This window comes from Coregonus lavaretus (assembly GCF_964263955.1).
Source record: "Coregonus lavaretus genome assembly, chromosome: 30".
Taxonomy (NCBI): domain Eukaryota; kingdom Metazoa; phylum Chordata; class Actinopteri; order Salmoniformes; family Salmonidae; genus Coregonus; species Coregonus lavaretus.
In genome coordinates this window covers 18037610-18049890 of record NC_140017.1, presented here as the reverse complement: position 1 = coordinate 18049890, position 12281 = coordinate 18037610, and the positions used below count along the sequence as shown (strand labels likewise).

The 12281-nt window shown below is 42.3% G+C and overlaps 1 protein-coding gene across 3 annotated transcripts in view; it reads right to left on the bottom strand.

Moving 5' to 3' along the window:
• LOC311105912 (alpha-2-macroglobulin-like) overlaps positions 1-12281 on the bottom strand; it is a 49698-nt gene that overhangs the window by 25878 nt on the left and 11539 nt on the right. For all 3 annotated transcript variants that reach the window (XM_084148142.1, XM_084148143.1, XM_084148144.1), the window contains exons 3-16: positions 12079-12235; positions 11810-11862; positions 11249-11269; positions 10897-11065; positions 10668-10752; positions 10307-10421; positions 10058-10169; positions 9866-9975; positions 9492-9659; positions 9078-9314; positions 8678-8741; positions 8230-8375; positions 5053-5202; positions 4290-4526 (exon numbers count right to left, since the gene is read on the bottom strand). In XM_084148142.1, the coding sequence (XP_084004268.1) occupies positions 4290-4526; positions 5053-5202; positions 8230-8375; positions 8678-8741; positions 9078-9314; positions 9492-9659; positions 9866-9975; positions 10058-10169; positions 10307-10421; positions 10668-10752; positions 10897-11065; positions 11249-11269; positions 11810-11862; positions 12079-12235 (1824 nt within the window). The remainder of the gene's footprint in view (positions 1-4289; positions 4527-5052; positions 5203-8229; positions 8376-8677; positions 8742-9077; positions 9315-9491; positions 9660-9865; positions 9976-10057; positions 10170-10306; positions 10422-10667; positions 10753-10896; positions 11066-11248; positions 11270-11809; positions 11863-12078; positions 12236-12281) is intronic.

Here is a 12281-nt window from a genome sequence, read left to right as displayed (position 1 = left end):
CTTGCGTGCGCTGCAGGATTTTAATCCATGACGGCGTAGTGTGTTACTAATGGTTTTCTTTGAGACTGTGGTCCCAGCTCTCTTCAGGTCATTGACCAGGTCCTGCCGTGTAGTTCTGGGCTGATCCCTCACCTTCCTCATGATCATTGATGCCCCACGAGGTGAGATCTTGCATGGAGCCCCAGACCGGGGGTGATTGACCGTCATCTAGAACTTCTTCCATTTTCTAATAATTGTGCCAACAGTTGTTGCCTTCTCACCAAGCTGCTTGCCTATTGTCCTGTAGCCCATCCCAGCCTTGTGCAGGTCTACAATTTTATCCCTGATGTCCTTACACAGTTCTCTGGTCTTGGCCATTGTGGAGAGGTTGGAGTCTGTTTGATTGAGTGTGTGGACAGGTGTCTTTTATACAGGTAACGAGTTCAAACAGGTGCAGTTAATACAGGTAATGAGTGGAGAACAGGAGGGCTTCTTAAAGAAAAACTAACAGGTATGTGAGAGCCAGAATTCTTACTGGTTGGTAGGTGATCAAATACTTATGTCATGCAATAAAATGCAAATAAATTACTTAAAAATCATACAATGTGATTTTCTGGATTTTTGTTTTAGATTATGTCTCTCACAGTTGAAGTGTACCTATGATAAAAATTACAGACCTCTACATGCTTTGTAAGTAGGAAAACCTGCAAAATTGGCAGTGTATCAAATACTTGTTCTCCCCACTGTGTGTGTGTATATATATATATATATATATATATATATATCTACAGCTCCAAAAAATAAAGGGAACACTAAAATAACACATCCTAGATCTGAATGAATGAAATAATCGTATTAAATACTTTTTTCTTTACATAGTTGAATGTGCTGACAACAAAATCACACAAATTATCAATGGAAATCAAATGTATCAAACCATGGAGGTCTGGATTTGGAGTCACCCTCAAAATTAAAGTGGAAAACCACACTACAGGCTGATCCAACTTTGATGTAATGTCCTTAAAACAAGTCAAAATTAGGCTCAGTAGTGTGTGTGGCCTCCACGTGCCTGTATGACCTCCCTACAACGCCTGGGCATGCTCCTGATGAGGTGGCGGATGGGCTCCTGAGGGATCTCCTCCCAGACCTGGACTAAAGCATCCGCCAACTCCTGGACAGTCTGTGGTGCAACGTGGCATTGGTGGATGGAGCGAGACATGATGTCCCAGATGTGCTCAATTGGATTCAGGTCTGGGGAACGGGCGGGCCAGTCCATAGCATCAATGCCTTGCTCTTGCAGGAACTGCTGACACACTCCAGCCACGAGGTCTAGCATTGTCTTGCATTAGGAGGAACCCAGGGCCAACCGCACCAGCATATGGTCTCACAAGGGGTCTGAGGATCTCATCTCGGTACCTAATGGCAGTCAGGCTACCTCTGGCGAGCACATGGAGGGCTGTGCGGCCCCCCAAAGAAATGCCACCCCACACCATGACTGACCTACCGCCAAACCGGTCATGCTGGAGGATGTTGCAGGCAGCAGAACGTTCTCCACGGCGTCTCCAGACTCTGTCACATGTGCTCAGTGTGAACCTGCTTTCATCTGTGAAGAGCACAGGGCGCCAGTGGCGAATTTGCCAATCTTGGTGTTCTCTGGCAAATGCCAAACGTCCTGCACGGTGTTGGGCTGTAAGCACAACCCCCACCTGTGGACGTTGGGCCCTCATACCACCCTTATGGAGTCTGTTTCTGACCGTTTGAGCAGACACATGCACATTTGTGGCCTGCTGGAGGTCATTTTGCAGGGCTCTGGCAGTGCTCCTCCTGCTCCTCCTTGCACAAAGGCGGAGGTAGCAGTCCTGCTGCTGGGTTGTTGCCCTCCTACGGCCTCCTCCACGTCTCCTGATGTACTGGCCTGTCTTCTGGTAGCGCCTCCATGCTCTGGACACTACGCTGACAGACACAGAAAACCTTCTTGCCACAGCTCGCATTGATGTGCCATCCTGGATGAGCTGCACTACCTGAGCCACTTGTGTGGGTTGTAGACTCCGTCTCATGCTACCACTAGAGTGAAAGCACCGCAAGCATTCTAAAGTGACCAAAACATCAGCCAGGAAGCACTGGAACTGAGAAGTGGTCTGTGGTCACCTCCTGCAAAACCAGTCCTTATTGGGGGTGTCTTGCTAATTGCCTATCATTTCCACCTGTTGTCTATTCCATTTGCACAACAGCATGTGAAATGTATTGTCAATCAGTGTTGCTTCCTAAGTGGACAGTTTGATTTCACAGAAGTGTGATTGACTTGGAGTTACAATGTGTTGTTTAAGTGTTCCCTTTTTTGAGCAGTATATATATATATATATATATATATATATATAGATATATATATACATATACATATACATATACACACACACACACAGTGGGGGAAAAAAATATTTAGTCAGCCACCAATTGTGCAAGTTCTCCCACTTAAAAAGATGAGAGAGGCCTGTAATTTTCATCATAGGTACACGTCAACTATGACAGACAAGTTTGAACTTGTTATCAGTATAAAAGACACCTGTCCACAACCTCAAACAGTCACACTCCAAACTCCACTATGGCCAAGACCAAAGAGCTGTCAAAGGACACCAGAAACAAAATCGTAGACCTGCACCAGGCTGGGAAGACTGAATCTGCAATAGGTAAGCAGCTTGGTTTGAAGAAATCAACTGTGGGAGCAATTATTAGGAAATGGAAGACATACAAGACCACTGATAATCTCCCTCGATCTGGGGCTCCACGCAAGATCTCACCCCGTGGGGTCAAAATGATCACAAGAACGGTGAGCAAAAAATCCCAGAACCACACGGGGGGACCTAGTGAATGACCTGCAGAGAGCTGGGACCAAAGTAACAAAGCCTACCATCAGTAACACACTACGCCGCCAGGGACTCAAATCCTGCAGTGCCAGACGTGTCCCCCTGCTTAAGCCAGTACATGTCCAGGCCCGTCTGAAGTTTGCTAGAGTGCATTTGGATGATCCAGAAGAGGATTGGGAGAATGTCATATGGTCAGATGAAACCAAAATAGAACTTTTTGGTAAAACTCAACTCGTCGTGTTTGGAGGACAAAGAATGCTGAGTTGCATCCAAAGAACACCATACCCACTGTGAAGCTTGGGGGTGGAAACATCATGCTTTGGGGCTGTTTTTCTGCAAAGGGACCAGGACGACTGATCCGTGTAAAGGAAAGAATGAATGGGGCCATGTATCGTGAGATTTTGAGTGAAAACCTCCTTCCATCAGCAAGGGCATTGAAGATGAAACGTGGCTGGGTCTTTCAGCATGACAATGATCCCAAACACACCGCCCGGGCAACGAAGGAGTGGCTTCGTAAGAAGCATTTCAAGGTCCTGGAGTGGCCTAGCCAGTCTCCAGATCTCAACCCCATAGAAAATCTTTGGAGGGAGTTGAAAGTCCGTGTTGCCCAGCGACAGCCCCAAAACATCACTGCTCTAGAGGAGATCTGCATGGAGGAATGGGCCAAAATACCAGCAACAGTGTGTGAAAACCTTGTGAAGACTTACAGAAAACGTTTGACCTGTGTCATTCCCAACAAAGGGTATATAACAAAGTATTGAGAAACTTTTGTTATTGACCAAATACTTATTTTCCACCATAATTTGCAAATAAATTCATTACAAATCCTACAATGTGATTTTCTGGATTTTTTTTTCTCATTTTGTCTGTCATAGTTGACGTGTACCTATGATGAAAATTACAGGCCTCTCATCTTTTTAAGTGGGAGAACTTGCACAATTGGTGGCTGAATAAATAATTTTTTCCCCCACTGTATACATACACACACACATACTGAGATCATGTGACACTTAAATAAAGTCCACCTGTGTTTAATCCAACTAATTATGTGACTTCGGAAGGTAATTGGTTGCACCAGATCTTATTTAGGGGCTTCATAGCAAAGGGGGTGAATACATATGCACGCATCACTTTTCCGTTATTCTATTTTTTTACTTTTTTGAAACAAGTAATTTTTTTCTTTCCACTTCACCAAATTTTGACTATTTTGTGTATGTCCATTACATTAACAAATAAAAATCAATTTAAATTACAGGTTGTAATGCAACAAAATAGGAAAAACGCCAAGGGGGATGAATACTTTCGCTAGGCACTATAGGTCTTCACAGACCGCATTCCAGTTCAATTAATTCAGTGTCTACTTTCTTACTTAAATATTAAGTATTTATTTATACATTTTCCATATTCTAAACAGACAAAAACAGCAAACTTATTTGAGCCTCTTACTTTAAAGATGTGGTAAACATCGTTTTTTTCGTTGTTGGGGCGAAACCAGAATGAGCGTTTTTTCCTATTAGGTACGGGTGGTGCTTCAAACTCCTCGCTCAGTTTAGGTACAGGTGCAGGGAGCACTTCCATCTCCTCTTCAATGATTGGAGGAAATGGTTGGCATGGGTAGGTGTCAAAGTCTTCTACTCTGTATGAATATCCAGACAACTTCTGAACAGGCAGCTGACTGAAGACCTGCAGAGAGAGATGTAATCCACAACATCTTGACATGGTCAGAGCGTGGTCGGTGCATGGTCAGAGTGTGATCAGAAAGTGGTTACAGGGTCAGTACATAGTCAGGACAAGGTCAGTGCATAGGATAACACCTGGGTTAAATACATATGGCAAATCCTGGATCTGCACTTGATTTAGCTTGAGTGGTACAAGAGAATCAACGAAATAGTCCCAAGTTAAAACTTCTGAACTTTAAGTATCAGACAGTGGTTAATACATGGTCAGAGGAAGCTGAAAGTGAGCTGAATCCTATCTTGAAATACATGGATGCACAAAAACAATGCCAAAAGAGGATGTGTGATCAGCTCAGTGTGGTGAGTCAACAGTTAGTAAGTGAATGTGTGATGGGCTGTGTCCTGTCCCAAATGGCACCCTATTTCCAATATAGTGCACCACTTTTGACCAGACCCATATGTGGCCCTGGTCAAAAGTTGTGTACTACAAAGGGAATAGGGTGCAATTTGGGACGCAGCCATGGAGAACGTACAGAGTCTAGGCTGAGCTCCTGTTCAGGCTGTAGCAGCAGCACACTCTGGTCAATGGCCCTGAGAGAACACAGAGACCCTGGGTGGGCCTGGAGGCTCAGAGAGGTCTTCTCCCCTGGCAACTCCTGGAGGGACGAGAACGTCAGCGACACCTGGAGAGGCGAAAAGAGGGAGACACCACAGCTATGTTTAAATATACCTATACTAGCATACCACTTAGAATACATGTCCAACACATTGCTTCATAAATATATCTACAGTGCCTTCAGAAAGTATTCATACCTCTTGACTTATTCCACATTTTGTTGTGTTACAGCCTGAATTCAAAATGGATTAAATATGTTTTTTTTTCTCTCACACACACAACCCCATAATGACAAAGTGAAAACACATTTTTAGAAATGTATTTAAAATGAAATACAGAAATCTAATTTACATACAGTGAGGGAAAAAAGTATTTGATCCCCTGCTGATTTTGTATGTTTGCCCACTGACAAAGAAATGATCAGTCTATAATTGTAATGGTAGGTTTATTTGAACAGTGAGAGACAGAATAACAACAAAAAAATCCAGAAAAACACATGTCAAAAATGTTAAATTGATTTGCATTTTAAATGAGGGAAATAAGTATTTGACCCCCTCTCAATCAGAAAGATTTGTCTCCCAGGTGTCTTTTATACAGGTAACGAGCTGAGATTAGGAGCACACTCTTAAAGGGAGTGCTCCTAATCTCAGTTTGTTACCTGTATAAAAGACACCTGTCCACAGAAGAAATCAATCAATCAGACTCCAAACTCTCCACCATGGCCAAGACCAAAGAGCTCTCCAAGGATGTCAGGGACAAGATTGTAGACCTACACAAGGCTGGAATGGGCTACAAGACCATCGCCAAGCAGCTTGGTGAGAAGGTGACAACAGTTGGTGCGATTATTCGCAAATGGAAGAAACACAAAAGAACTGTCAATCTCCCTCGGCCTGGGACTCCATGCAAGATCTCACCTCGCGGAGTTGCAATGATCATGAGAACGGTGAGGAATCAACCCAGAACTACACGGGAGGATCTTGTCAATGATCTCAAGGCAGCTGGGACCATAGTCACCATGAAAACAATTGGTAACACACTTCGCCGTGAAGGACTGAAATCCTGCAGTGCCCGCAAGGTCCCCCTGCTCAAGAAAGCACATATACAGGGCCGTCTGAAGTTTGCCAATGAACATCTGAATGATTCAGAGGAGAACTGGGTGAAAGTGTTGTGGTCAGATGAGACCAAAATGGAGCTCTTTGGCATCAACTCAACTCGCCGTGTTTGGAGGAGGAGGAATGCTGCCTATGACCCCAAGAACACCATCCCCACCGTCAAACATGGAGGCGGAAACATTATGCTTTGGGGGTGTTTTTCTGCTAAGGGGACAGGACAACTTCACCGCATCAAAGGGACGATGGACGGGGCCATGTACCATCAAATCTTGGGTGAGAACCTCCTTCCCTCAGCCAGGGCATTGAAAATGGGTCGTGGATGGGTATTCCAGCATGACAATGACCCAAAACACACGGCCAAGGCAACAAAGGAGTGGCTCAAGAAGAAGCACATTAAGGTCCTTGAGTGGCCTAGCCAGTCTCCAGACCTTAATGCCATAGAAAATCTGTGGAGGGAGCTGAAGGTTCGAGTTGCCAAACGTCAGGCTCGAAACCTTAATGACTTGGAGAAGATCTGCAAAGAGGAGTGGGACATATCCCTCCTGAGATGTGTGCAAACCTGGTGGCCAACTACAAGAAACGTCTGACCTCTGTGATTGCCAACAAGGGTTTTGCCACCAAGTACTAAGTCATGTTTTGCAGAGGGGTCAAATACTTATTTCCCTCAATAAAATGCAAATCAATTTATAACATTTTTTACATGCGTTTTTCTGGATTTTGTTGTTGTTATTCTGTCTCTCACTGTTCAAATAAACCTACCATTAAAATTATAGACTGATCATGTCTTTGTCAGTGGGATCAAATACTTTTTTCCCCTCACTGTAAGTATTTCACCCGAGTCGATACTTTGTATAAGCACCTTTGGCGGCAATTACAGCTGTGAGTCTTTGAGCTTTGCACACCTAGGGCTGTGGCAGTCATGAAATTTGGTCAGCCGGTGATTGTCAAGCAAATAACTGTCGGTCTCACGGTAATTGACCATTAATTAACATAAACACATTTAGCATCTCCTGGCTTCCAAACATAGCCTACAAGCCATTTTAAAAAGTCTAATAAATCCATGTAATATATCCTACACCTTCACAATAAATCCATTATTTATTTTAGACAGGTCTAAAGAAGCATGATATAAAGAAAATGTAGTTTATTTCAGAAGAAAAGAATAGCATACTCTGAGTTGTCCTTATGTTAGGTCCTGATGTGGCAAATGGCTGTGGGCTACACTAGTTAATTTAGCAGACAATCGGTGCCCTTCTTTGCGAGGCATTGAAAAATCTCCCTGGTCTTTGTGGTTGAATCTGTGCTTGAAATTCACTACTCAATTGAGGGACCTTACAGATAATTGTATATGTGGGGTACAGAGATGGTGTAGTCATTCAAAAATCATGTTAAATAATATCATTGAACACAGAATGAGTCCATGCAACTTATTATGTGATTTGTTAAGCACATTTTTACTCCTGAACTTATTTAGACTTGCCATAACAAAGGGGTTGAATACTTAGACTTTTAATTTTTTATTAATTTCTAAAATGTTCTACAAACAAAATTCCATGTTTGACATTATGGGTACTGTGTGTAGATCAGTGGACAAATCTCAATTAAATCAATTTTAAATTCAGGCTGTAACAACAAAATGGGGGGGAAATAAAGGGGTGTGAATGCTTTCCGAAGGCACTGTATACTAGCATACATGTCAAACACTTTGGTTCATTTCAAGTACAGTAGCATACTGAGGTGAATATTGGAACAGAGCCCACAACATAATACTGCTAGAGTACTGTGTAGAGGGACAGAAACAGACCCAACAGATTTGATGATCAAAAGAGGAGCAGTTGAAGCATTTCATATCATAGTTTGATGCAAAGTCCTTTTGGAAATCGATTGTAGTGCACGTTGCCCCGATATATCCATACGGCTCAGGCTCTCTGATGAGACATTTTGACATCTCAGGTAGCTGGCAAAGGTGCCTAGTTGCCTACCTGGTTTTTCAGGCAGAGGTGAATGGGGAAGTCTCGGCTGTCTGCTACTGCCTCCCCATCAGGCAACACGGTGTACACCACCACCTGGGCAAAAGGGGTCAGCTCAGGCATCCGCTGCAGCGAGAGCGTCAGCTCCCCTTGATTAACTGAAATGAGAGACAGACAAAGGGATGGACATTAGCTCACCGTAAGCCACCGAGCATCCAATACAGACAGTGTTCTGTGACTAGTCTATGAAATTGAAATATACTGTGCACTGTGAAGTAAGAGCTTGTATTGAAGATGTAATCTGGATGATTTAATCCAGTCGTGACAGATTTATCCCATGCCAGTTTAATGCCATTAGGCCTTTCGAGGAGATATGTTCTCTAATCAAGTGGGGTTCTAAGAAGTCCTAAATATAAAATGTCAGGAAGCAGTCGGGAGAATCCAAGTCCAATTTATTTACCTTTTCCTTCTTTAACGGTCACAGGAAGACGGCCATGCTGCTGAATGCTGCCTCTAGATATAACCTGGGACATAAGAGACAGCCAGGTGGTAGCATCAACATTAATAACCAGAGAACGAACCAGGGAGACAGGAACATTGGCTAAAACTGGGAGATCTCCTAGCAAATATCTTGAAGTTACTGCATTATTAAAGTGTTAATTACTGTATATCACCCATGATTAACTTTTCAACTGCATGTAAAGTACTGTATGGTTTGCCCGAGCCATTCTTAAAATATTTCCAGACGCAACACAATATGACAATCAAATACCAAAGTAAGTACAATTATATCCCAAAACTACAGACAAAGTGGAAAAAGGTTAGGATCTATTTTGAGTGGAAAATCCCTTTAACCTTACCAGATAGAAAAAGTCCAGGGTCGTCTGTCCCTTTATCAGCTCCTCCCCTTGGATGATGTAGCGAGCAAGAACAATCCCGTCCTTCTCACAGGAGAACTTCCCTTCGCCCTGCATTATCTTCACAAAACTCTTGCTCTTGGAATAGAATTTCCATGCGAAATGGTAAGCGGATGAATATTCTGGTCTACGCACACCCTGCTTGTACAGATAATCCTCCTCAACCTTTTGATAACGAGCCTGGTTCAAAAAATACAGAAAATATATGAAAAATAAACAATTGTAGTAACCTTGGAGAATACACCAGGAGAAATTAATGATATCATTCAGAACAAACTTAATATTTAAATATCAATAAATATTGAATAGAGGAAAACATGAGTGAGTGAGTGAGTGAGTGAGTGAGTAAGTACTGACCGACAGAGACACAGAATCAGAACTCCACGAAGAGGTGTCTAGAGAGAAAGAAGCAATGCCCTTGCTGTCTGTGGTGAGAGTCCAGTTCTCAGATGTGCCACTGTTGTGTAGGAAGAGATACACAGGCTCATTGGAAACGGGAGTAGAGTCTGGACCGGTCACTTTGATCTGAAAACACAGGACAGGATGACTGCAGACATCCAATATACTAAATGTACACTCCCATTGCATACAACACATCAAGAGCCTAGTTTAGATGCTCGAAATTACATGTTAACATTTATCCCCACTTCATGCTCAAATCGATTTTTCTGAGCAATCCATTTCCCTGCAGTGTTATTAAAAAGGCATTTGTTAATATATTTTGTCCTCACCTTCCCCTCGTATGCAATTCCTGGTTTATATGCTTGGGGCACGTCCTCAAAACGAACAGTTATGATGACATTGGTGAAGCTTGCCTTGCCACTACCTTTAAGGATGACCCCTGGAGAGAACAAAGGCAAGGGTCAGAGGTCAACAGTTGAGCATGTAAACACCTCTACGTTTAAGATAAAGTTCTCTCCTACCCGTTCCATATTCCTCCATCTCAGTCTCCACTTCGAAGTCATCAAACTTTGATTCATTTAGACCGAACCGGGTCACGTCGATCATTTGGGTTGCACAACCAGTTGTGTCAGTCTAGGGAGAATGAGTACAGTTTATTGTAGCTCAGCTTAGCTCCGCTATGAAAACATGCTTCCATAAACCTCCATTTTCCCCACAGTGAGTGTTCTTCGTCAAATAATTTGGCGTAACAAGAATAAAAAAATACTTACTTTCATACGATACAACTCGCAGATATTACTAGATTCATATAACCAGCGATATTGAATGGCATTTCTGCAAACTTTCGCCGTGACAGACCCCACCACTGGTTTTCCATAAGTGTATCTAGAAACAAAGTCAACAGAAAAAAGACAATTCAAGAATGGCAATTAAGTGTTGCAAAAATAGAAACAGCTTTGAACATGAGCAAGTATCAAACATGGGACAGTTTCTATCAAGTATAGTCTATGCAACACACAAATTAAGCCGGACTTAATATTCTACCCATAACATTTCCCAGTTTAAAAAGGTTGTTTGTCATTATCATTATCATCTTACTGTCTATTATGCTTTATCATCTTATTCACTTACTTTCCACAAACTCTCAGTGTTGCTTGCTTGTCCAGAATAGTTATTGTTTGGGGAAGATAGACTTTCACCTCATATTTGGGCAACACTAAAACAGACATAGATATTACTTCCTCATGGTGTGTTAAACTACACCAAAAACAAAATCACAGACCACAATTTAATCACCATGTAATAACAATGTAACCACAATGTAACCTGAAAGTAATCATCAGAGAGAAGATTTCATCACCATATTCTTTGATGTCAAAGTTTTGGGAGGTTTGTTCTCCCTTCTCATTCCATGCAGTGATGATGTAACTTCCTTGCATTGCCTCTGCGGACATGGGGTGGGACAGGTCCAGAATTCCACTCACTGTTGACTGGTTCAACCACTGAGCAATGCGGTTGGAGTTGGGGTCCTGTATACAGATTCATAATAGGTTGAAGGAAGCTATTTTTGTTTTAGAGACAGGCATTGTATCAATTCATGCCGCAGTACATTGTTGGTAGGACATTTTTTTGAAGGGAGATCATGTCATTATTATTGCTCATGTTATATACAGCTTTGGTTTTTAGGTGCAATGGATTTGAATGAGTCTCACCTGAAGTTCCACTGTTTGATACTAGAAAAGAGAAACAAAACATTCAGCATTAACATTTGGCCCCAAAAAACATTTTCAAACTTTATTTGTATTACTTCCCAAAATAGTTTTTACAGTAGGCCTACAGGGAACTACTATAGTGTCATCAGAAAATGGGTTTAAAACATTAATTTCATAACTTTCCAAAACAGTTTCTACAGTACAGGCATCTTTATCTACAGAGCTAAAGTACAGAGCAGACCTTGAGCTCATGTTGATTCAGATGCTCTGATCAAACAGCCAGGCCAAATGAACTCTGACCATGTTTGCTGAGCCAACTACACACCCACACTGACTCACCCACACTGACCCATAAAAAAAATGGGACTGCAAGAGGATGAAATCATTGCTCCATCACTTCCCTTCTTTACTCAACTACAGTAAACCTCTCCCAAACTACACACCACCTCCCTAGAATGTTACAATGCTGACTAACACGGGGCTGTCCTGTTCAACCCCACTTAAAAATGCTTTGAAAGAGTCACTTTATTTTTATTGAACAACACTGAAAGAGTAACTTACCATCTGATTGAATGACAAGAAACTGGCATCCAGCGAGACGATTCGGAACTTGACTGGAAAAGCGGTAGAAACATCTGTCTATATACAGTGTACAGTATATCCATCATCCATTTCAGTAATGACCTTTCCTCAAGCTTATGGCCTCACAAATATACTGTAAAGTCTGCATGAACATAATTATTAGACGAAAAGGGAAAGTTTAGTACATTTACAAGTAATAACTCAAAAAGGGTCAGTTTCAGTGTTCATCAAAGATTTTATCTAACTACCCGTCTGTCCAGGTTTGTAGACTGGTTTGTCTGTCTGGAAAATGGTGAGGAATCTTTTGGGCTTGATAAGGATCTTGGTGTTTTTTCTCATCTCCTCATTCCTCCCCTTGATGCTAACATGGACAGTGGCCACACTGTCAGCCTTCACTGGGGGAACCTACAACATGAAGAACAGAAGAAGAATGGAAGCTTGTTAGAACTCT